Here is a 23,412-nt window from a genome sequence, read left to right as displayed (position 1 = left end):
CTACAAATTGGGGTGCCAGGGGCACCAGCGAGCTCCTGGGGGTTTCTGCTGCAGGAGGTGGTGACTCCCGGGAGGAGGGAAGCAGCAGAAATGGCGTCGATGGTAAGAGCCCCCACGCTGCCGCGTGCTGCATGCCATGTGCTGCGTGCCAGGGCAACACCCGTCAGGGCAGGAGGCGCTGGGCACTGCACACACCCGCAGGATCTGGGCTGCTGTGGTGCCTCTGCAGGTGGCGGTGGGGAGATGGTCCTTGGTGCCGGGCTGACCGTGGTGGGCGAGGGCAGGGAGGCGTTGGGGTGGTGCAGGGGCCCCGCGGGACGTGTCCCAGGGCAAACCGCGCGGCTGCCCAAGGGGTGCGGGCGCCCACGGACGCTGGCTCAGCCCTGGCCAGAGCTCGGGGCTGCGTGGAGGTGGTGGTGGCCGGGAGCGGCTGAAAGCCGAGCGCCAGGTCATGCGACATGGCGTTGCCACCGGCTCCGTGTCCGGCCCGCGCCTCCAGGAGAAACTCGATCAGGGCTGACAGGTGCCCGTGACCGTGGCCCTGCTGAGCCCTACAAGGGGAGCCGAGGAGATCCCAAAAATAGCACCGCATGCCTGGGATGCCAAGGCTGCGCATGGGGACTGTGGCCGCTGTGCCATGGAGCCCCTGCGGCTGGCGGGGGGCCCCGGGCAGGCGGCTCCCCACAGCCCACTGCCCTTGCGGGTGCCCGGGCTGCACCGGAGCTGCGGTATTGCTGGAGACTGTGGCTCTCCCTGGCACGGCGTCGTTCTCCAGCGGGGCAGGGGCTCCCACAGCCCCACATCGACAGGTGCCATGCGGGCGCCACGGTGACCCCGCTCCCTCGCCTTGCAGACGGACCAGCAGGCGGAAGCCCGCGCCTTCCTCAGCGAGGAGATGATCGCGGGTGAGCATGGGGGCGGTGGGCAGACGGGCCGGACGCGGCTGAGGCGCGGGGCAAGGCTCTGTCCTGCTGCTGCTGCCCCGGCCCCTGTGATGCCCAGCCCAGCCCTCCCTGCTGCCCTGCAGAGTTCAAGGCCGCCTTCGACATGTTTGACGCGGACGGTGGCGGGGACATCAGCACCAAGGAGTTGGGGACGGTGATGAGAATGCTGGGCCAGAACCCCACCAAAGAGGAGCTGGACGCCATCATAGAGGAGGTGGATGAGGATGGTGAGCAGCCCCCGGCGGCGGGTGGCGGGTGCCGGGTGGGCAGCCTGACCCACGCTCGGCTCTCTGCCCACAGGCAGCGGCACCATCGACTTCGAGGAGTTCCTGGTGATGATGGTGCGCCAGATGAAAGAGGACGCCAAGGGCAAATCTGAGGAGGAGCTGGCCAACTGCTTCCGCATCTTCGACCGGTGAGTGGGGGCGATGCCCACCTGCCCTGCCCACGGGGGCGAGCGGGGCCACATCCCGCCCTCACCCTCCTGCAGGAACGCGGACGGGTTCATCGACATCGAGGAGCTGGGTGAGATCCTGAGGGCCACCGGGGAGCACGTCACCGAGGAGGACATAGAGGACCTGATGAAGGACTCGGACAAGAACAACGATGGCCGCATCGACTTCGACGGTGAGCGACAGTCCCGGCCAAGCGCCCATGCCGCGCGCCCTGGGCAGGGCCGCGGGCTGAGGGTGCCGCTCTCTTGCAGAGTTCCTGAAGATGATGGAGGGTGTGCAGTAAGGGACCAGACATTCCTCAGGCCGGCTGCTGCGCCCAGCCCTGCTCCACCACCACCCGGGGAGCAGCCGCTCTGCAGTGCCAGGCCCCTGGCTGCCCGCGCCGCCCGGGACCCTGCCCCGTGCTGGGGCCCTGGGCTCACCCCGCCGGCAGCGGCCAAGCTTTTCCTCCAGTTTGCTGCATGTGGTTTCGGTCTGAGCCTCAATAAAAGGGGAAAGGCTTGAGCTGCCGCTGCGGAACTCCACCGGGTTTGTGTGGGGAGGGGGCCACGGCACCGTGCCCCCTGCACCGCTCCCCGGGGAGAGGGATGTGCCTGGGTGGTGCCTGGTGCCGGTCAGGGTCACCTCGGGGGGTGTGGGGGCAGCGCGAGGCCGTGGTTCCCACGGGCTGCTGGGCACGTGCCAGCGCTGAGCTCAGAGTTTCCGTGCAGAGCGGCCGGTTCACACGCCAGCGGGTGAGGGAGCACGGCCCCGGCCCCGAGGGGTCCCGGCGGGCTGAGAACCTCCGGGCGCCCTGGGGTCTGCTCCTGCCTGCTCCATGGCTGGGCTGTGGGACCACAGGGAGCCTGGGGAGCCACCACTGCCTGCCCCACATTGGGATCCCTGTGTCCCACCCAGAGGGGCACAGAGGACCTGGCTGTAAGGCGGGGAGCAGCAGCAGCCCCTTCCCTTTGGCATCAAGGCAATGCTGGAGCCTCTGTGCCCGGACAGCCTGTGCCAGCCTGCTGCCCATCACTGCTCCCCAGGGACCCACTCCTCCCCGGGCACTCGCAGTGGCTCCGTGCAGTCTCTCCAGCCGGGGAGGAGCACAGCAGGGGCCGAGGGGGGGCACCCTCCCCGGGCTGGGGCGGGTGGGGGCCAAGGAGTGCCCAGCCTACATGGGAACAGTGGGACGAGCATCGTGCAGCTGACGGGACACAACTCAGAGCCTGTCACATCCCTGCTGCACCGTGCTGCAGCACCGGGAGCTGAGCCCCCCCAGAGGCCAGGGGCGGCCGTGGAGGGGCCCGATCCTGCCCTGTCCTCACAGGGCGTGATGGCACCCAGGAGAGGGGATGCATGCCGGGCACGGGGGGCAGTGGGGGCATGTGCGGCAGCCCAGGCCGCCCTCTGCAAGGCCACGGCTGGGCACCGGCAGCTGGTGCTGCAGCTCGGGGGCAGCACCGACAGCCCCCGGCTGCGGGAGGAGCGGCGCAGGAGGAGCGCGGAGGCCCGCGAGCTCAGCGCTGGTAAGGAGGGGCTGCTGCGCTGGGCAGCGGCCGCGGTGCCCCCACACCGGGGCTGGTGGAGGGGTTCTGGGTCTGCCCCGGCTCACCGTCCCCTGTCCCGCAGGGCTGCGACACGCATTGCTGGCGGGGCTGCGGCAGCCGCCGGTGAGCCCCGAGGAGCGGCGGGAGCTGGAGAGGCTGTGGGTGCTCTTCCTTTCCGCCCTGGAGCTCCTCCTGCAGGACCTGTGCCGAGCCCACCACCTCTGCCAGCTCTTCTCCATGCAGGGGGGTGGCACGGCCCAGCTGCGCACCGGGCTGGGGGGCCGGGGGCTGCCCAGCTGCAAGGGCAGCCGGCGAGGGGGGGGGTTCACTCAGCCCCCAGCTGCCCCGTGTCTGGAGGAGGAGATCGAGGAGGTGAGGGCTGCGCTGGCGGAGATGGAAAGCAAAGCCAACATCCCGCCGTGGACGGTGGAGGCCACGCAGCCGGTGGGGATGGGCAGTACCGCAGCCCCTGCGGCCGGAGCAGCTCGGGGGTTCCCTCTCACTGGGCACTGCTGCAGGGTGCTCTAACTGGGGGGCAGGAGAGGAGGCAGCAGGGGTGGCATCCCGCTTGCACACGCAGGTGTCAGGGAGCAGGGGATGGGGCCCTGCATATCCCCACAGCCCCTGTCCCCCTGCCCGGGCAGGCGATGCTGGGGGCTGCCCGCACTCTCCGGAGGGAACAGGACCAGCTCTGGGCACTCCAAGTGTTAATAAAGCCCCTGTTACCCCACGGGGGTCGGTGACCTCCCTTCCTGGCGGGACCCCAGGGCCAGGCTGATGAAGAGAAGGTGGGCACTCCTGGCGTGGAAGGCTGCAACAAAATGCCTAGAAAAGTTATAAATGTGCATTTATTTATACATTAACCGTGGCTCGGACTGCAAAATTAATTTAAAAACAGCCTATGATACAAAAAGCCGGGGGAGCGGCTGGACAGGGAGTGGGCAGAGACCCGGGTAGGACGGGACAGGCGGCGGCACGGGTCAGGTTTCCTGGCTCTTGGCCTGCTTGGCATACGTCTCCCGCACATACTTCTTGTAGGCTGAGGAGAGAGGGGCGACAAGGGGCTGAGGGTCCTGGGGCAGCCACAGCGCCAGGCAGGCAGCAGGACACAGTGGGGTCGGGGGGCTGCACCGCTGCCCGCCCCGGAGGGAGTGACGGGGGGCTTCTGCCCCAGACACTCACCGGCTTGGTTTTTCCAGAGCTCGGCGGCGTGCGTGTTCAGGGGGCTCTCGATGTTCGGCTCTAGGGACAGCGGCGGGGTCAGCAGGTGGGGCGGCCTGGACACCCAGGCCCCATCACCTAGCACTGTGCTGGGGGGGGGAACCCCATCTTCTGCCCCCCCAGCACTCCACTGCCGTGCGGCCGCGCGACCCACCTGCCAGCAGGCTCTGGATGGAGAGCAGGATGGTGCGGACGTCGTAGAGGGCCGACCACTTGTCCTTGAGGATGTCGAGGCAGATGTTGCCCTGGGTGTCGACGTTGGGGTGGTAGCAGGGCGTCAGGAACCGCACCGTGGGCGCCGCGTAGGGGTACCCGCTGGGGAACTCCAGCGACAGCTTGTACCGCAGCTCCTCGTAGGCCTGGGGGCGGGAGTCAGGGGCGGGGGCCACAGCCCGGGGGGAGCAGGGTAATCCCAGTCCCGAGACGGGGCGGGGGAAAGGGGGACCCCCGGTCCCGAGGCGGGGGGGGTCCCGGAGAGGACCGAGACCAGCCCTAGCCGGAGGCGGGGCAGGGGGGCCCCGGTCGCTCACCGTGCCGGCGGCGCCGTCGATGGTCCCGATCCACTTGAAGAGGTTGTCGGACTCGGGGAAGGCGGAGATGCCTTTGTCACCGGACATCTGCGGGGGCGGCGCGTCAGGGCGGCCCGCGACCCCCCGGCTCAGCCCAGGACCCCCCCCGGCCCCGGGACCGCACTCACCATGAGCGCCATCAGCTCCTGCTGCAGCCTGCGGGGGAAGCACACGTTACCGGTCCGGCCTCGCCCGGTGCGGCGGGCCAGCCGCCAGCCCCGGCCCGGGCCCCGGCTCACCTCTTCCCCACCGCGCCGCGGGCCGCCGTGGCCCCCGCCTCAGCCGCTTTGCGGGCGGCCGCGCTGGACACGGCGGCGGGGTCGGCGTTCTGCGAGGCCATGGCGGCTCCCGGCGGCCCCGAGCGGCGCACCCGCCTCCGGCCGCCGCTGCCCGGCGGCTCCCGGGCTCCGGACGCGGCTCCCTCTCCCGGGCGGCGCCGCACCGGGCTCCGCTCCCTCCCGCCCGCGGCGGCGCTCGGCGCAGGACCCGACCGGCGCTGCGGCTCTCCCGGTGCAGCGGGGCTGTGCCCGGGCCGAGCGGCGGTGCCGGGGCTGCGCACGGGGCTCTCCCGGTGCTGGAGCGGGGGCTCCCCGGTGCGGCGGGATCTCCCGGTGCGGAGCAGAGGTCTCGGTGCGGCGGCCCGGGCTCTCCCGGCGGAGCCCTCGGTGCGGAGCCGGTCAGTGTCCGCCGCAGCCGCCCGGCCCCGCCCACGCTCGCGCGCCCCGTTTGAATGTGCCCAACGTGCGGCGCCGCCGCCAATCAGCGCGCAGCCCCGTTCGAGCCGGCCAATCGCCGCTCGCCGAGGATGCGCTGCCCCGGTAACGGCAGAGGCCGCGCATTGGCCGCGGGGCGCCGCCTGCGGAGCGCCGCGATTGGCCGTTGCCCGGAGGCGGAGCCGCGCGTCCCCGCGGGCCCTTAAAGGGCCACACCCCCCTTCCCCAGCAGGCGGCGGAGGCGAGTGCGAAGCGGCTTTATTGAGGGCGGGGCCACGGGGGGCGGGGCCACGGGGGGCGGGGCCTCAGGGCTCGGGGGGGCCCTCGGGGGGCGGCGCGTCCCCCCCGCGGCGAAGCGTCTCCATGTGCTTCTGAATCTTCTCCGTCATCCAGGGCGGCAGCACGAAGGGCTTCAGCTCCTCCAGCCGCAGGTCCACGGAGTCCCTGCGGAGAGGGGGCGTGAGACGGAGGGGGCCTGGTGCCCACTGCAGACCCCCCACCAGCACCGAGCCCGTGGACCCCAGCACCCACCACGGGACCCCCTGCACCCACCACGGACCCCCCACACCGACCCCCGAGGCGCAGAGCGCGGGGCGGCAGCCAGGGCGGGCGCTGCAGAGCCCCCACGGCAGCACCCCCCGGCGCGGCGGCACACCCGGCTCCTCCGCGGCCTCACCTGTAGTCGTCACTGGCGGCCAAATCCCGAATGTCCTCTTCAAGGAGGAGGTAGGCCTGCGGCACAAGGAGGGGCACACCTCAGGGCTGCCGGGCACCCGCTCTGGCAGCGGTGCCGCACCCCCCGTCCCTGGCCTGCCGACCTCAGCCAGGGCAGAGCCGCCGCTCCCCGCAGGAGCCGGCCGTGCCTCCCGGCCTCCACTGCTTGCCCTCGCGCGTGCCCGCATCCCGAGGGGCAGCCGACAGGTCTCGGCGGTGCCTCGGGAACACCTCTGCCTCCGCGCCCTGCCTAGCCTCCTGCCGCAGCCGCCTTTCCCGCAGCACGCCGCTCGTGGCTCCTCTGCCCGGCCGAGCCCTGCGGGGAGTTTTGGCGCGGCTGCCGCCGGCGGCAGAGCCACGAGCCCGGGCGTACTCACCATCTTGCCCCCAGTGGCCCTCATGTGCTGCTGCTCTGCCAGCCAGTGCTTATCCTGCGGGTCAGCTGCGTACTGCAATAAAGCAGCAAGGACCGAGCTGAGCGCAGCCACGGACCTTCCCTGCTGACCACCCTCCTGCCAGGATGCTGCGCCCCGCTCCAGCGCGGTGCCCGCCACGGGAGGGCTTGGCTCTGCCTGCCGCTCCCCGGCCTCGAGCCCTGGCTCCAGGCAGACCCAGCGCCTCGGAGGCTGCGCTAAGCCGTGAACCCGCGTTCCGGCACAGCCAGGCCGTGTGTGTACGTGCTCCGAGACAGCAAACGGGGGCATGGGGGAGGAGGAAGATGAGCGAGCCGGAGCACGTGCTCCCCATTCCCATCAGAAACTGTTCCCGAGCAAACCCCGAAGGAGGGAGCGTCCTGCTGTGGCATCTGACCTTAAAGAGGTGGGGATGCTTGATGTAGAGTCGCCCTCTTGTTCCTCCCATCCCGAGAGCTCTGAAAGAGGAACACGGGGTGTTACACCTGTGTGGAGCGCGGCCGCGGTGGTACGGGGACACCCCCTCTCCTCCCCAAGCCCTTCCGACTGCTTTCGAGGCGGAGAAGCGAAGTGACAGGAGGAGTCTCACGGGCTCCTGCCTTGGAGACACCACCCTGCATCGGCAGGGCCGTTCCTTACTTGTTTGCTCGAGATCCCAGCACAAAGGTTGTGGTTTCAGTCAGTCGGGATGGATCCCACTACAGAGCAATTGGAAAAGGGGCAACATTAGAAAGGAAGCTGGTGCCGCCCGTGCTCCAGGAGCCTCAGCACTCCGACAGGGAACCTTGGAACTGCCCCTGGCCTGGCAGGGAGGGAGCTGGCCACAGACCTCCAGGCCTCCACAGAGGAGGGAAGTTACGTTCCCTCTGGGCTGATCTAAGCAGTTTCCCTCTTGGGAAACACTTGTGGGATCCTCCTGGCTACTACTGCTCTCCCCAGGTCTCCTAAGAGCGGCACCACACCGCAGAGGCACGGGCTACAGCGCCTGGGGGAGCCAAGCAAAGGCCTCCAGGCACTTCGCTCCTCCTCATGCTCTCTCCTGCAGCGCAGGGGCCTGTCGGGGCAGAGCACAGCTCGGTGCTGTCCCCCGCTCCCGCAGCAGCAGGGCTCTGCTGGCGGAGGCGAAGGGGAGGAGAGGGAGAGCCCAGCGACGTTGGCCAGCCAATACCTTTGGTCCATCCCTTCTCACAGGCTCGGAGACTTTGAGCTTCCACCTGTGGAAAAGGAGAACGCAGTAAGAACAAGTCCCCGCGGGACCAGCGCAGCCACCACTGCGGCACTGGCAGCAGAGACCGAGCGCTTCCAGATCCGCCCCGTTCACACCCGCCGGTCCCCGGCAGTGCCACCCCAGACCCTCATCTTGGCTGTGCGTTCTTCTCTCCCCGCTGCCAAGACCCCACCGCCCCCCGTCTCACACTGCTCACTCTGAATGGTCCAGCCGGACCTTTTCACCGCTTTGGGCCTGTTTAAAACCACTTCCTGAAGGTCTTTGCCTCCTGGGGGGAAAAGCTTAACCTAAACCCCTCCTGCCATCCCCCTGGCACTCCCCTGCACCTTTCCGGTCTCCAGGAGGGCAAGGAGCCGGCAGGGTTTCTGCACTCCCCCATTCTGCACTCCCCCTGCGCCCCCAGCACGGGCTCTGCACCATGCATACTCACGCAGCCATGCCCGAGACCCCGCGATCATTCGACAGGCTCTGTCCCGGTGGCCGTCCCTTTCTCTGCGTGGAAGGAATCCTTCAGTGACTCGGCTGCCCAGGCTGGCAGAATCCTGTGCCCACCCCCTCCCAGGGAAGCTGTGCTTTTGTCATGAGCAGAAATGCTGGCTGGCACGAGAGTGAGCACCTCCGGGGCACCACACAAGCTGCTGTGCATTTGCACACCAGGGACGAGGAACGAGCTTAGCGAAACACAAAACCCCTTGTGCGGAAAACCGTCCTACCTTTTTGGGAACGGGACTGCCCCGACGATTCATCTCCTCGTCCGTCTGTCGGGCACGCTGGAAGAGGAGCAGCAGTGGGATGAGTGGGTCGCCCCTCCCCGCCCAGGCTGGCAGGGCCCCACGCACCCGGCTGGCCGCCAGCTCCTTTGCCGCGCTCGAGGCAGAGCACAAGCGCACCAGGAGACGCTGACCCCACCCCGTCGTGGTGAGAAGCACCGAACCCAACAAGCAGCACCCGCGATTTTCGTTGCCTTGTAGGTACCACTCCCTCTCAGCCTCACATCCCCAGCGCTGCCTCCTCGCTGGTGCTCTGACGGACCAGAGGAGGCAGAGACCAACGCAATTCCAGCCCTCCTCCTCCTTATCCCGGCTCTTCCAAGTCACTCAAGCCTCTGGGAACAGCAACAACTCTTACCTTTGGTACGGCCTGCTCATGGGGCAACCTGGGCACAGCCTTTTTGCCGTCAGAGAACAGCAGCTTGGCCTGCAGGAGGAGAAAGAAGGGTTCCCCGAATGTGGGCAAAGAGAGGGACCTGCAGCACCCCCACTTTGTGTCTGTGCCGGAACGCCCCATAACAGCTCTGCCTTCGGAGCGCCGCCGTGCAGCGCCTTTGTGAGCGGCAAGTCGCAAAAGCACAATCTTAGCGTGATAAAGTCCGGGCGACTGGCACAAAAGAAAGATGTGAAAGGAAAAAATCGTGCCCCTCCAGGACTCCGAGTGCCAGGGGGCCCGGTCTCTGGGAAAGCTCCAGCCGTGCCACACGTGCTGACACAGCAGTGGAGAGCAGCAGCGCGAGCTGCCCGGCCCGGACTGCTCTCCTCTTCCCAACGGGAACAACGCCGAGCACAGCAACCACAGAAGGACTGTGGATGTCCCCACGGCTAACAGCGACGCTGTGGAGAGATGTTCCTTGCCAGGCTGGGCTGCTCAGCCAGATGCCAGGCTCTGCTGAGCGAATGGGGTCCCTCGCTAGCACCCACCTGCTCCAGGCAGCTCCGACACGTCTCCTGGATGAGCTGCTCGGGGTCCACCTCCTCCCCGACATTATCACGCACGTTGACTGCTGCCTTCTGGAAAAACTGGAGAGGAGGCGTCAGGGGAAGGTCAGAGCCTGAGCAGCCGGGTAGTGCTGGAGCGGGCACACAGGCCCAGCTCCCACACTGCGCCCACACACCGGCAGCCACGAGAGAGACACCAGAGCCTCGCGTGAAGCCCGGGAGCCGAGCTCCCGCTGCGCAGCCTGCGCTGGGAGGGGGCGGTGGGGCCCGTCCCCACGGCTCTCACCTTCATGTACTTGTTGAAGACGCCCCGGATCTCCTCGTTGATGCTGGGCTGCAGGACAGCGCGCAGCAGGTCCATGGACACGGCCGGGTCTGTGAAGCTGAAGGCGCAGGAGTCAGGCGGGGGGCGCGGACACCCCCGGCCCAGCCCGGTCTAACCCACATCCTGCCCTCGGGTCCGCTCCTCGGTGCCGCCAGTCTGGCCCGGCCCGGCCCAGCCCCTCTGCCCAGCCTTCCCTCTCGGACCTCCGCGCCGCCAGCCCCGCCGGGCCCCTCCTCGGCCCGGCCCGGCCCCCCCGGCGGGGCCCGCCCGTACCTGGTGGTCATCTGGGAGCGCCGGCCGCGCCGCTGCACCTGCCGGTGCTTGATCATGATGTTCCAGGGGCTCTGCGGGACACGGGCGTCAGCCGCGGCCCGCCCGCCGCCCGCCCGCTCCCCGCCGGCCCAGCCCGGCCCCGCCTCACCGTGCTGACCAGCTGCTCCTCGCCGCCGCCCGGCCCCTCCTCGCCCGGCGGCCCCGGCTGCTGCTCCGCGTCGCGGGCGGCGCCCATCGCGGCCCCGGCCCGCGCCACCGGAAGCGCCGGGAACCGCGTGCGTCATCGGCCCGCGACGCCTCGGCCGCGCGCCGGAAGTGACGAGCTGCCATGGCAACGGCGGCGGCGGCGGGTCCCGGCCCGGTGCGGGAGCGGCGCGCGCGGGGAGCCCGGCGGGAGCGCGGAGCCGGGGTCGGTGGGTTTGGCACACCCGCCGTGCCCCCCGCCGTGCCCCGGCTGAGCCCCGCCGGCGGTGTCCGCGCCCGCCCGTGCGAACACGCGGCGCTAACGGGACCCCCCGGTCTGCAGCAGCGTCGCGGGCAGGGCGGGGATGGCCGGTCCGCTCCCACGTACCGGCGAGTCCTCGCGGCTGGGACCGGCGGGGCACCGACCCGTGGGACGGGTCCCTGCGGCTGCGAAACGCGAACGCTCGTCCCGCGGTGAGCTGCGGTCCCCGGTGTCTTGTTTGCTGCGCCTGAAACAGGAGAAATCAACTCGTGGCGGTTCCGGCCAGCCTCTTCCTGCAAGCCCGGCATCGCCCTGGAGTCTCGCTGTCCGCGAGGAAATACTCGGGACCAGCGTTCCCTCACCCCCTCGGTGCGGAACAGTCGAAACGACTTGTCCGTCGTTCCCCAGACCTTCTTATCCTGCGCCACGGGCACCGGAAGCTCTGCCGTCGGGTCGGCTGCGTGGCGATTTAACGTTTGGTTAAAAAACATTTGGCGTTTTGTTGGTACCGTTTTCCCTCGTTACCCCCAAGGTGATTGTAAGAGAAAACTGAATGTGATCTGCCAAAGCACCCAACGCTGAGGTGAACCGCGTTCGGAGCGGCGGTGGGGAGGATGGTGGAGCCGTGCCAATGAGGATGGTGGAGCTGTGCCGATGAGGATGGTGGAGCCGTGCCGATGAGGATGGTGGAGCCGTGCCAATGGGTGCCGGCGCTGCTCCAGCAATTGTTCCCAGATCGCTGTCCTCAACGTGCTGCGTGCGAGCGGGGAAACACTGTCTGTGCCGCAAAGAGGGAACGTGAGTTCTCCTTCCCGCCAGGTTTGCCGGACGCTCCAGGCCAGCGCCCGTGGTGCGGCATGGTGGCGGTGCCTCCGGAGGACGCTCCGGTGGTGTCTCTCTCGGCGTTTGTTGCTGCAGCGTCCCCCCAGCGTGACGTACGGAGCCGTCGTAGCTGTTGCCTGGCGTCAGCCCGGCAGTAACCGTGCTTCGCGCCCACGGGAGGAGCTCGGCTGCGGGAAGAGCGGTGGGTGACTCACGCTCAGGTGCTGAAAGAGGCTCCTGCCCTGGTTGTCCCCTTCCTGCCGCGTTGGCCGGGGCTGCACCAGCCCAGGATGAGGGCACAAACTGATGTGCGGATGTGGGGCCATTGAGTCATCGTCAGTGTTGCCGTATCTTCGCTGCTGTCAGTGTTGGGCTTTTTATGTGCTTGTTATGGTTCCTCCAAATTGTCAGCCACAAAAATGGGACGTTGTCCAGAGGAGAGGAGAAATACCTGTGGATGTAGAAACTCGTGGGGAAGGGTGAAAAGAACAGTTTAACCTGTGAAAGCTCGATGGAGAGAGGGGTCAGCTCTGCACGTGTGCTGCAGAGGGGACACCACGAGAAGACAAAAAGTCCTTGTGTTGGTTTGAATCAAGTGAGACTTGGATTCCATCTTTGGAAAAACTTTCCAATTACAACAATTAAATCCTGGAACAAAATTCCCAACGAAGGAGTTCCCACCTCTGGAGGGGCATGGCAGAACACTGTCAGGGATCACCTAAGTGTAACTGATGAGGTGACTCGTTTGGATCTCCTTCAGTCCCTGCTCTTTGCTCTTTCCTCCGGCTTCTTTTGCAAATGGCGATGGCACCAGTGTCTGCGAGATCCTGGTGAGGGGCCGCACACGCCTGCTGCATCCTGCCGCAGCAGAAGATGTGATTTTTGGGGTTACTTTTCACCCGCTGCCCTCTAATGAGGCTGGTGCTGCACTACGGGTGATCAATGAGGGTCAGGAAATGGCTGACGAGGACAGGGGCAACATGACCAAAAAGCGTTTGGAGACTCAAACGATGTTCCTGGTGGGCACGCTGTGGTCACTAGTCGCTCTGGAGAGCGAGCCGGAGGGCTGCGGTGCTCGTCCCTGCTCTCCATGGACCCGTGCTGCCATGTGCCATGGGCGCAGGTGCGATCCTGCTCCGTGGGATCCGAGCCGTGTCGCTGGAACAGGACCCGCAGCATTCCCCTCGCCAAAGCGTTTGTTTCAGAGATGTGCTCGTAGGGCGTTCTCCTTCCTCAGTTCCCAAAATGTCAACCAAGGCTCCAGTCTGCTAAACCGAAATGCGCCTAAATGATGGTGTTTTTCTGGAGAGAAGGAGCCACTGGGCGAGTGGGGGCAGGGGCAGGGGCAGGGGCAGGGCAGAGCTCTCCGCTGCAGCAGTCCCGGGGTGGGAAGGAGCCCTGTAACCCCTCAAGTTGTTCCAGATGGTTTGTCGGGTGCGTGGAAGGGAGTCGCTGCTGCCGGCATGGGCGGAACAGCACCGGTTGCTCCATGGGGCGTCCTGCTGGACGGTGATTAACAGCGACAGCGATGTGCGATAGGCACCGGGCTGTCGGGTTGAGCCGCCGAGCTGCGAGGTGTGAAGCACCGAATCTTGAGCAGACACGGGCGGTTCACACAGAAGTTGCATCCGAATTGAGTCACGGCCATGAGGAGGAGACTAAACCGGTACTTAAAGCGCATTTCTCGCAGCGAGCCCTCTTCCCTCGCAGGTTTGGCAGCACGGAGCCGTGCCGCTTCCCGCTCCCGAGCCGCATCCCTTGCACTGCCCTGCATCGCTCCGCTGGGGATTTGATGGAAAGCCCTTTGTGCAGGGACTTTGCAGGGTTCAAGGGGCATGCACCTAGAGCTGCAGCAAGGACGTCGAGCTCGCACCGATTGCTTTAACTGGCCCCACAGCTGCAGATTTAAACTTTGTCTTTTGATCCAGCGAGTCCAGCCCGTTCTTGCCTGGCGCTGCTGTGTCCTGGCCAGAGTAGTCCTGGAGTTCTCCTGCAGTATTGGTTGCACTTTGGTTTCTGCGCAATTCAAGAAGAAACAACTAAATAGAGAAGGAGAAAAAATTGCAAAATCAGATTCCAGCTAGCACTCCCGTGTGACTTGAGAGCAACTTAATTTAGATGGGTTGGCACCCACATAACCGAAGTTACAGCTTACTCTGTTATCTCGCTCGGTAAACGCGGCTTTGCGCTGAGATCAGGGGCAGAGCAGAGGAAGTAAACGTGGCAGTGCGTTTCATTTGGCATTTACTCTGAGCTTTGAGTTTCCAGAGAAGCCGCAGGTTGGACCTGTGGTTTGAGGCAGATTCCTGTGCTCTCCTCACCTTGGATGAGCTCTCTTCCTTGAAATTCCAAGACTTTTCGCTCCGGAGAGCTCTGTTTCACCGGAGCAGACTCTCTCGATGGATCTGCAGCAGCGGGGAGCAGCCTGAGCTCCGGCCCCCCGACTGCCGAGGGGAAACAGTTCCTCTGCTTACGGTTCTCCCGGATGCTGGGCACTCGGCCGGGTAAGAGGCTGCTCACCTCGTCCTCAGGCTGGGGAGTCTCGGCCGTGGGCGAAACAGTCTCAACTCAAGGGAATTTTTAATTAATTTAATCTGTTGCCAGTTAATACAAACTTCTCACTGATCAGCGATAACCGATGCGCCCACGGCTGTGGCTTGGGGCAGCTCGTGGCTTCCTCCCACGCAGGCATCGCTGCCTAAACCAGGCAATTTGTGCCCAGACCAGCCCTCAGGTGTGGACAGATCCTGGTGCTCATGAGTGCACCCGCTGGGTGCTGGTGCTGCCTACAGACACCATGTGCTCCCCCAGGTCCCCGCGCTCCTTAGGTGCTCCTACAGGAAGTAATCTGGCGTTTTGTGCACGATACCTGTGCCCTCCTGCGTGAGCTCCTTGGGCGCTCAGGCACGCGAGTATTGAACGCTCATGTGTAACCTAATTGGTTACCCGTGTGTGAACTAATTGGGTGCCCACGCATGGGCACCGAGCCCTGCAATTTGTGCTCAAGAGTTCCCAGAAAGCTGCTCTGAGGGTGCCTCACCGGAGCCTCCGGTTGGGCTGGATGAAGGATCGCCCCGAGCACTGCCGGCTCCCGGCGTGTGCCCGGGTCCATGTGGGGCTGCCCCGCAGTAGCAGGGGGTCCAGGGAGGGCACAAGGGAGCAGATCCCTGTGGGGCTGGAGGACAATGTTCCTTTGCTGAGGGCTTTGAGCTTTCTCTGTTGGGTGCCAAAACCTGGCTATTTGTGTTAGTAACACTGGAAGCGTTGGAGCGCGCTGCTTGGGAACGGAACAGACGAACGAAAACTGGATTTAGAGCCAGGGATTCAAAAGGAACCGGGATATTGAGCCTGCAAAAACCTGCAAGTAGCGGCTTCTACGTGAAACAGCAGCCTTGGAAACGAGGGGCGTTTGTGCCGCTGGGTGCTGGTCCCCTGTGCCCAGTTTGGGCAGGGACTGGCTTCTGCCTGTGGGCATTGCCCGGTGCCGGGGCAGCGCGGGTGCCACTGCTGGTGGTGAAGCTCGCTCGCAGTTTCCCAAACATCTTTCTGAGCAGCGGCGCGGCTGCCGCCGTGAGCCGGGAGATGCCCCGTCTGAGTTGAAGCTCCTGTCTCTAAAACTGTGCCAGGTGTTGCGCGTGAGCCATCCCACCGTTTTCTCCCCCTCGGTTTCAGCACAGCAGGGACGTGAGGAAAAGGCACGGGGGGTGCAGCGGTCCGGGCAGCGGTCTGTCTGCCGGGAGACGGTCCTTCCTGCGGCAGTTCACCGAAGGGAGGGACAAGGCCTGCGCCGCGAGCGCCGTGCTCCCGTGGGACGGTGGCAGATGGTGCCAATGCGGACGGCGCTGCCTCTGGGCTGGCGCTTTCCTTCCCTGCAGCTGCCTCGGACCGTCTTTGCAAATCCCATTTAATAAAGCAACGGCGCTGGAGGCCCGCTCCGCAACACGCCTCCCGGAACGCTCTCGGGAAGTGGGAGATGCCGTGGCAGAGGCGGTGCTGGTGGCAGGACCTGCGTCTTCTGAAGGATCCCGGACCCCGGGGCAGGGGAATCGCCCAAAGGGACTGGCAGGGACGGAGCGATGGGGAGCAGATGCGGGCAGCCCTGCCTTTTCCCACCCGGCATCGTGGGGAGGCACTGGCAGCGTCCTGCGTGCTGGGGCTCGGGGAGGACGGTTTGTGCCCAGGTGCTGCTGGGTGGCAGCGGTGGAGGGGTCGGTCACAGCCCTCAGCAGGGCGGTGGGGATTCCCATCGAGAGCAGCGGGGTTCCTTCCCCTTCCCTCCTGCCCATCCCTGTGCCGTGCTCCCCGCGCTCTGGACCCTGTTCCTGCCTCGGCTGTGGGTGGAGGAAAGCAGCCGGAGTGGCTCTTCAGAAAACAGAATTACAGCAAAACATGGGAGGTTCCTACAAGTCACCTGCGAGCCACTTCCTCCCATTCCCAGAGCGGGGCTGCCTGGGCGGATCTTTAAATTGCCGCCCGGCTCAGCCGCGGCCACTGGCTCCGGCGGCATGACGGCGAGAGGCACCGTCCTGCTGGGGCTCCTGGCCCTGTGCGCAGAGCTGCGGGCAGCACCCGCCGCAGGCAAGTACGGGCGCGCGGCAAACACCCGGCCTCTCTGCATTTGGGGAATATTTTCTGCATTTTCATAGGAACATGGGGTGGGTTGGAAGGGACCTTTAAGGATCGTTTAATGCAGCCCCCCTGCGACGAGCAGGGACACCTGCAGCTGCATCGGTGGTGGTGGCGGCGCAGTGACGTGTGTTTAGACGCGTTTTCATCCGTGCACGTGTGAAAAGTTCCTGCCGAGCGCTGTGACCCTCGCGGCGTTCAGCCTCGCTTGGCTTTCATACTCCTCCAGTTCTGCAAAACTGCCGAGGATGCGGGCAGCGCTGGCACCCGCACGTGGGCATAGGGATGCTCGGGAGGAGGTTTGTCGGTTGAACCAGTGACCAGGGCAGGGACTGGTGGAACCATCAGCCCGGGCAGAGCCCTGGGGTGCTGCAGACGGGCTGGACTGGAACCAGACTGGGCTGCCTGGGATGGGCTGGGACAGTCCCTCCCAGTGGGGCAGAGCAACTTCCATCCATGGGGCTGGGACCCCCTGGGGCGAGCGGGGACACTCCCACCCCTCACAGCCCTGCCTGGGGCATCTCTAACCCAAATGAGAACCTGCAGGTTGCTGGAGCCGTGCTGGGGCGAGCTGGGCTCCGCTGCCCACCCGCCTGCCCCTGCCCCGGGCCAGAGCCCGCTGTGCTCCTGCCCAGGCTGGCAGCCGCCCCTGCGCTTTGCTGTGGGGCAGGTTCAGGGCATCTCCCCACCCATGAGCCCTCCGAAAGCACCAGCCCTGCTGGGGAGTGCAGCTGCGGGAGAAAGGAAATTCTCAGAGGAGAATTATTTTTCCTTCTCTTTTTCTTTTTTTTTTTTTAAATGGCCAACTTTTGAAGAAGTGAAAACTGCATTTTTTTTTGAATGAGCAGCGAAGTGACTTTGAGAGCAGCGCTTGAGGCGTTGCAGAACCCCGTCCTTCCGCCCGCTCCTGCAAGCCGGGCTCTGCCTTTGTGCGGCTTAAACTCGGAGGCAGCCGCAGCTCCGCGCGGCGGGCGCCGGGTTTGCCGTCGCTCCGTGACGAGGCGCTGGGGCCGTCGCGCGTGGGTGAGGATGCGCTGAAGAAACCTGAGTCTCTCGTGGTCTCAGTTTCCAGCCCGGTTTTGAGCCTCGCGACACAACCCGCCTTTGGCCCGCGTGCCGGCAGTGCTGCCACCTCCCTTGTCCTGTTCCTGTCTTGGAGCGGTGCCAAGGGGCCAGTGCTGCCTGTGGGCACCTCGTGCCTCACTGCTGCTGGGGGGATCCCAGTGCTGCCCAGGAGAGCGGGCAGCACCTTCCCGACAGTGCGCGGTGGCGTGTTTGTGCCCCGGTTCAGTCGCACGTGCTGCGGTGGGATCGGGTTCGCTGAGAAGTTGCTGCAGTCGGTCGACAGCGCGACGGTCACCTGTGCCCTGCGCCCCCGGGCACACCCCAGGACACACAGACACACGTTTTCTCGCTTTTCCCCTCCAAGCTGCGGCACAGCTCTCCAAGCCCTGCTCTGGCAATCGGCCCTGGCACCTGTCCCCTCTGGCACAGAGGACAGTGCTTGGCGGGTGCTGGCAGCTGCCAGTGCCCATGAGGGTCGGGGAAGCTGTGGGGGGAGCGGGGTGGGGACGGGCCCGGGCGATGCGGGGCTCACTGCAGGTGCCGGGACAGGTCGCAGCATGGCGCGGTGCCGCCTCCCACCCAGCTGCCTCATGCAGCCGGAGCCACAGGTGGGTGCTGGCCGTGGTGCAGAGATGCCCAGGGGTGCCCGGGCGGGCAGGTGTGCTGCAGCTACCCCAGGCACCGGCCCCACCATGGCACTGCCATGCCCAGGAGGCACTGGCATGGCTCCGGGGAGCTGGATCGCTCTGGCTGTGCAGGCAACAGCGGACAGGCAGGGGCCTGAAATCCCACCGGGAAAAGCCATGGTGGGAGAAGGCAGCCGTGTGGCACTGCGGCAAACCCGGCTGCTGCGAGTGTGGGCAGCGTCCTGCCCGCTGCGCCCAGCTCAGCATCACAGTGCCAAATCTGAGACCCTGAGCCACCGCGGGGGCTTTGCCTGTCCGGAGCCCTGTGTGGTGACGCGGAGCGCTGGCGGTGGGAGCTGTGGGTGGGAGCCGTGGGTGGGAGCCGCAGGTGGGAGCCGTGGGTGGGAGCCGTGGGTGGGAGCTGTGGGTGGGAGCTGCGGGTAGGAGCTGCGGGTGGGAGCCGTGGGTGGGAGCCGTGGGTGGGAGCCATGGGTGGGAGCTGCGGGTGGGAGCTGTGGGTGGGGGTCAGTGCAGGGCTGCTGCCCTGGGCTGACGCTGCTGCTTTCTGCTCCCTTCCAGCGCTCCCCGGAGCAGCTCCTGCCGGGCGGCCGCAGCTGGGGCAGCCCGGAACCACTCCGCTGGGGAAGAGCCCTTTGCCCAGGGAAGAGCCCAGCGCCGTGTGCTGTCCGCAGCCCCCCAGGGCTGCCCCGGATGGGAAACGGGAGTCGGGTGCGGAGCGGCTGGGTAAGGACTGGCGCCCGCCCGGGGCTGAGCCAGTGACTGCTGCGACAGCCGTGCTGGGGAAGAAGCCGGTGACTGGGGGGGAGCCCGTGGGGGGGAACAAGCCCACATTGGCTGGGGAGCCAGACACTGGAAGGAAACCCAGTTCAGGGAAAAAGCCGGCATGTTGGGGGAAGACTGAGACTGGGGAAAAACCAGAGGTCGTAGCAAAGCCAGAGACTGGGGGGAAGCCGGAGGCCGGGGGGAAGCCGGAGGCTGGTGAGAAACCTGTACTGGGGGAGAAGCCGGAGACTGGGGGGAAGCCGGAGGGTGAGGGGAAGCCGGAGGAGGGAGAGAAGCCTGAGTCTGACCAGGGTGACAGTGGGGAGGCTGATGACAGTGATGATGATGAGGAGGAGGAGGAAGAGAAAAATGAGCATGGAGATGGCGATGACAATGGTGACGATGACGGTGATGACGACGACGGTGATGACGACGGTGATGATGATGGTGACGATGATGGTGACGACAATGGTGATGACAATGATGATGATGGTGATGATGATAACTACAATGATGACGACTACGGAGATGATGAAGGCGATGATGACAACAGTGATTATAATGGTGGTGGTGATGGCGATGACGCTTGGTGACCAGTGCCACAGGATGTGCGAGGAGTGCGCGGCGCGAAGAGAGCCCGCGGTGGGTGGGTGCAGGGGCGGGTGCCCGCAGCCGCCTCTTCTGCCTCACTCTGCCAGGGCCGGTCCTGGGCACCAACAGCGTTTTGGGGAGGACCTTCTCTTTCCTAATAAACTCCACATTGGGCCACTGGCTCAACATGACAAGCTGTCCCTGGTCAGCACCTGGCACAGCCAGGCCATCGCGGCTGCCCCAGCCCTGCCCCGGGCACAGGGAGCTCCCGCACCCGCTCCTGCCTGGCGTGGGCTTGGCAGGGCCCTTGCACGGCAACGTGATTCTGTTCCCTGTGGAAGAGCCACAGGGATGGCCCCGACCGGACACACACCCAGGACCAGCAGAGCATCCGGGGGTCTGTGCCCCCCGGCTCCCTGGGGCTCCCGGGGCCAGGCTGTGCCGTGGCCAAGGCTCCTGGCATCCTCCAAAAGGAGCCCCCATGGCAGGGCTTGGCTGGGAGTCACGCGGGCATGGGCACCCATGGGTCCGGGTCTGGAGGTTTCGCAGAGGCGTTGTGTGCTGGGGCACTGGGAGCTCGTGCACCCCTGGGTGCTGCGCCATGCCGTGCTGGCAGCGGGGCCCAGAGCTGCGGGACCGCTGCCTGTGCAGGATGCGAGGAGTGCCCCCGGCTGACCCTGAGGGCTCCGGACAGCCCTGGCACACTCCTGCAGCGGAGCTGCACTGAAGCGAGGTTGGGGCCGTGGCCCTGCGCAAGCCCAGATCTGCACTGGGAACACACTGGGGTCCTGCTGGGCGCCTGCTCCCAGGAGGGTCTCTGGGAATAGGAATGAGCCCGGTCCCAGTCAGGATGGATGGAGCTGTGGAGTTTGGGCAGGACTCGCGTGCAGGTCCCCGGAGACCCACTGGCTGTGGTGGCACAATGCCCACCCAGGACCCCAACCCTCCCACAGGGGGCGAAGGTCCCACGGAGGCCGGCGGGGGCTCGGCGGGAGACTGATGCAACAGGAGCCAGCCAGTGCGCAGCGCAGACTGGGTTTACTGGGGTGGGGGCACAGACCCCCCTGTGCTCAGCGCGGAGCTGAGGACGAGGGGATGGAGAGGGGATCAGGGGGACGGGTGCTTATCCAGCAGCTGATGGATCCCTCCATGGCCAGCTGTCTGTCCGTCTGCCCGTCTGTCCGGTGCGGGGTGGCTGCACACGCCGGGTCCTTGGTGCGGGTGCAGGTGGGGGCTAGGTGAGTCCTGGGGAGAGACGGGAGCACCCGTGTCCCAAGCCTTCGCTTCGGAGCGTGCCAGGGCACAGCCATTGGCCCTGCAGCGGGGCCCTGAGGGTGAGGGCTTCCCAGACCCCGGGCACCCCTCCCCGGGGAGCTGTCGGGGGCTTTGCCAGTCACTTCTACAGGGTGCAAGGACGTGCGGGGGGACGGCACCGCTGTGCGGACACTGCGCCCCGGCCATGGCTGCGCTCGTCCCTGTGCACGTGGCCGCGCGTCCTCCTGCAGCGCCGTCCCGCCGGCTCCCAGCACCCACTTGGTGCCCACCCCGCGCCCACCCCGGGCCCACCCCGCGCTCACCTGCGGACACCAGCCGAGCCCAGAGGCAGCAGAGCCCCAGGAGCAGGAGCAGCGACAGCAGCCGCATGGCGCGGGGTGAGTGGCACGGGGTGGGCGGTGCGAGGGCTGCCTGCCCAGGCACAGGCAGTGGTTTAAATACTCCTGGGGCTGGAGGTTGGTCCCAGTGACCTGGTCCGTGCCCCAGCGCCCGGCACACTCCATCTGAGCGTGAACCCCCCGTCCCCTCCCTCCCGCGAGTGGCTGCTGCTGGATGAGCCGCGCGGAGTGGCACGAAGGTGCTGCTGCTCAGCACTGAGCTCTGCAGCCCTGAGAGAGCCATGCCATGCCGTGCCATGCTGTGCCATGCCACAAGACAAGAGCAGCCAGTGCAGCTTCCCACTGCAGGGGCAGGTACAGGCCAGGTGGCAGTGAGGGGCTGACAGACCCCGGTGTGGGGCAGCCCTGCTGAAGCAGCGGAGGTGGCTCCCAGCTGGGATGGTGGAGCAGCCCATGGTGCCCTGGCAGCTCTCCGGGCATTGTTCTGCCTCCGGGAACAATTGCTGGCTCCCAAGGGACGTCCTGTGACCAGACACGGTCCACAGCGCCGTGCTGCCACTGGCCCCTCAGCCCTGTGCTTCCTGGCCAGCTGGTGCCCACCATGCCCACACCTTGGAGCGGCCGCAGGGACCAGGAGTGGCCAGGGGGTGCAGGGCCCTGGTGCTGGGGCAGGGAGCTGGAGGCTGTGTGGGGGCCCTGCCCAGGCACTGGGGCTGAGGAGCCATAACACGGGTTGCTGCATCCTTGCTGGAGCCATAGTGGGTGCCCGGGTACCATCACGCTGTGACAGAGCTGCCCCTTGCCTCCTGCTCCCGCCCATGGGGCTGGCGGGAATGGCCACCCCGGCCCCAGTGGCTGCCCGCTGCTGGGGGCTCTGGGCAGGGGTCTGCACCAGCACTGTCACTGGGAGGGACATAGCCCTTCCCCGGGTCTGGCTGCACTTCTGACCCACAGCTCTGGCAGTGCCCAGAGCCCCATGGCAATCGCTTGGGCACTGGCTCTCATGGGGACCCCGGAGCCGAACGCCAGCACCATGCTGAGTGGGGGTACCTGCTGGCATGCCGCAGGCTGCACTGGCAGCAGGAGCTGTGCCGGGAGCTGCTGCCTGTGCCCAGGGCCACACCGTGCCAGTGCCGCGTGGGGCTGCGAGCGGGTCTGCTGGCACGGCGTGTCGCAAGGACGGAGGCACCGCTCGGTCGGGGCTTTCCCTGCCGGCTCCCTTCCGGGAGTGCCTGGCCCTGGAGAGGCAGGAGACCTGTGGCACGCTCGGCCGGGCAGGCTGCCTGCACGCGCGTGGGCGTGCGTGTGTGCACGTGCAAGGCAAGCCGGCCAGGTGTGGACGTGTGTGTGCGTGCGTGTGCATGCGTGTGCAGGCCATGCTCTGTGTGTGTGCACGCGTGGGTGTGTGCACCATCCACGCTGCGTGTGCCGTCTGAACCGCGCGTGCCCGTGCGTGCCCGTGCATGCCCGTCTGCAGTCGGGTGCCCGGGCGGCACCATGCGCTTGCCAGCAGCCGGCTGCGTGGGGACCCTCCTGTCGGTGTCCCCCCGTGTGCGGGACAGGGGCGACACGCAGGTGGGACGACCCGTCCCGAGGGCACACAGAGCTGCGAGAAGAGGAGCAGCGGGGAGCGCTGGCTCCACTGTGCCAGGGCATCCCTGCTGCCCGCTGGGGCTGTCCCTGTCCCTGTCCCTGTCCCAGTCCCTGACCTGGTCCCTCGGTGGGCAGCAGGGACAGTGCCCAGCCTGTGTCAACCCCGGAGAGTGTCGGTCCTGACAGGCCAGCGGGCTCCGTGCGGGGCCAGCCAGGACGTGCCGCAGCCGGGGGGACCGGTTCTGCCCCTCGGCTCCCCCTGCGCCTCTCCTGCTGTGCAGCCACTCTGGGCAGGAGCATCGTCCCGATGGCACAGTGCCGTCTCCGTCCTCGTCCAGCTGGGTGCCCGCCCTGGGAGGTGCCACATTCCTGGGTGCTCCTTGGGCTGGGCTGCCCTGGTCACTATTTCCGCCACGGTGGAGGTCTGGCTGATGGCTCTGCCCTGTGTGGCTGCGTGTCTCCGGCTGCGGCCATGAGAGCCGGGCACGGCGGCAGGGCAGGGCAGGGACACCGACACGGGACCCCGCGGGGGGCACTTTTGTGTTGCGTGCAACCCCAACATCTACCTGGACGCAGCCCCCCCTCGCCCCCAGCGGTGCCCCAAACCCCGGCACCACCAGACTGGCTCTGTGGCTGCCACGCTCCCTGCCCAGTTTGGCCATGGTGCTGCCACTGGTGCAGGGACAGCAGCGGCTGTGCTGGGAGGCGACGTCCGTCGCTGCCGTGACCACCCGGCGGCCGAGACACCGCGCAGAGGTAGCGCGGAGAAACGTGGATGCGGCGGATTTTGGCACCATGGCCCTGCCTGCCCGCGGGGCGCGGGGCTGGGAGTCTCTGTGCCACCGGGAACGTCCCGGACAGCTCAGGGTTGTGGGAGGCGCACCGAGCTGCAGTCCCGGGACCACCCGGGACCCCAGGCAGCGTTCCCTTTCCCACCGCCCACGCTGACCCCGTGTGCCCCAGCTGCCACCGGCGTGTCCCTCACTACGTCACCATGTCCCGCGCCGGGGATGCTGCCAGGGTCTCTGAGCTGGAGCTTTGGAGGAGGGGCAGGGAAACGCTGCGGTAGGGCGCGGGCGAGGAGCAGCACCCTCCGAACCCCACCCTCGGTCCAGCTTTCCGGGCCTCTCCCTGCGGAGCTTTCGTCGCCCT

At 66.8% G+C, this 23,412-nt stretch overlaps 5 protein-coding genes across 5 annotated transcripts; 3 read left to right on the top strand and 2 right to left on the bottom strand.

The window, feature by feature from the left end:
• Positions 1–637: 637 nt before the first annotated feature.
• TNNC2 (troponin C2, fast skeletal type) lies at positions 638–1,682 on the top strand. Its single transcript, XM_086623180.1, has 6 exons — positions 638–728; positions 840–905; positions 1,028–1,171; positions 1,245–1,359; positions 1,435–1,571; positions 1,651–1,682. Exons 1-6 carry the CDS (start codon positions 638–640, stop codon positions 1,680–1,682), a joined length of 585 nt encoding a protein of 194 aa, XP_086479306.1.
• Positions 1,683–2,714: 1,032 nt separating this feature from the next.
• On the top strand, positions 2,715–3,456 carry LOC147527536 (regulator of G protein signaling 9-binding protein-like). The gene is made up of 2 exons (XM_086623105.1): positions 2,715–2,907; positions 3,011–3,456. The coding sequence occupies exons 1-2, from the start codon at positions 2,715–2,717 to the stop codon at positions 3,454–3,456; spliced, it is 639 nt and encodes a 212-aa protein (XP_086479231.1).
• A 452-nt stretch (positions 3,457–3,908) lies between these two features.
• Positions 3,909–5,058, bottom strand: UBE2C (ubiquitin conjugating enzyme E2 C). The gene is made up of 6 exons (XM_086622879.1): positions 4,958–5,058; positions 4,847–4,874; positions 4,680–4,766; positions 4,304–4,508; positions 4,111–4,170; positions 3,909–3,967 (listed from the first exon to the last, which is right to left on the bottom strand). The coding sequence occupies exons 1-6, from the start codon at positions 5,056–5,058 to the stop codon at positions 3,909–3,911; spliced, it is 540 nt and encodes a 179-aa protein (XP_086479005.1).
• Positions 5,059–5,736: 678 nt separating this feature from the next.
• DNTTIP1 (deoxynucleotidyltransferase terminal interacting protein 1) lies at positions 5,737–10,331 on the bottom strand. The gene is made up of 13 exons (XM_086622880.1): positions 10,245–10,331; positions 10,097–10,167; positions 9,785–9,881; positions 9,481–9,579; positions 8,915–8,983; positions 8,500–8,556; positions 8,217–8,278; positions 7,727–7,772; positions 7,198–7,256; positions 6,956–7,016; positions 6,523–6,594; positions 6,108–6,163; positions 5,737–5,875 (listed from the first exon to the last, which is right to left on the bottom strand). Exons 1-13 carry the CDS (start codon positions 10,329–10,331, stop codon positions 5,737–5,739), a joined length of 975 nt encoding a protein of 324 aa, XP_086479006.1.
• Positions 10,332–15,868: 5,537 nt separating this feature from the next.
• LOC147527534 (uncharacterized) lies at positions 15,869–19,056 on the top strand. The gene is made up of 2 exons (XM_086622687.1): positions 15,869–15,941; positions 18,260–19,056. The coding sequence occupies exons 1-2, from the start codon at positions 15,869–15,871 to the stop codon at positions 19,054–19,056; spliced, it is 870 nt and encodes a 289-aa protein (XP_086478813.1).
• The last annotated feature ends 4,356 nt before the right edge of the window (positions 19,057–23,412 follow it).

Source organism: Tauraco erythrolophus, chromosome 18, assembly GCF_009769465.1.
Source record: "Tauraco erythrolophus isolate bTauEry1 chromosome 18, bTauEry1.pri, whole genome shotgun sequence".
Taxonomy (NCBI): Eukaryota; Metazoa; Chordata; class Aves; order Musophagiformes; family Musophagidae; genus Tauraco; species Tauraco erythrolophus.
The sequence above is the reverse complement of the archived record's forward strand: the minus strand, read 5'-3'. Positions and strand labels throughout refer to the sequence as shown.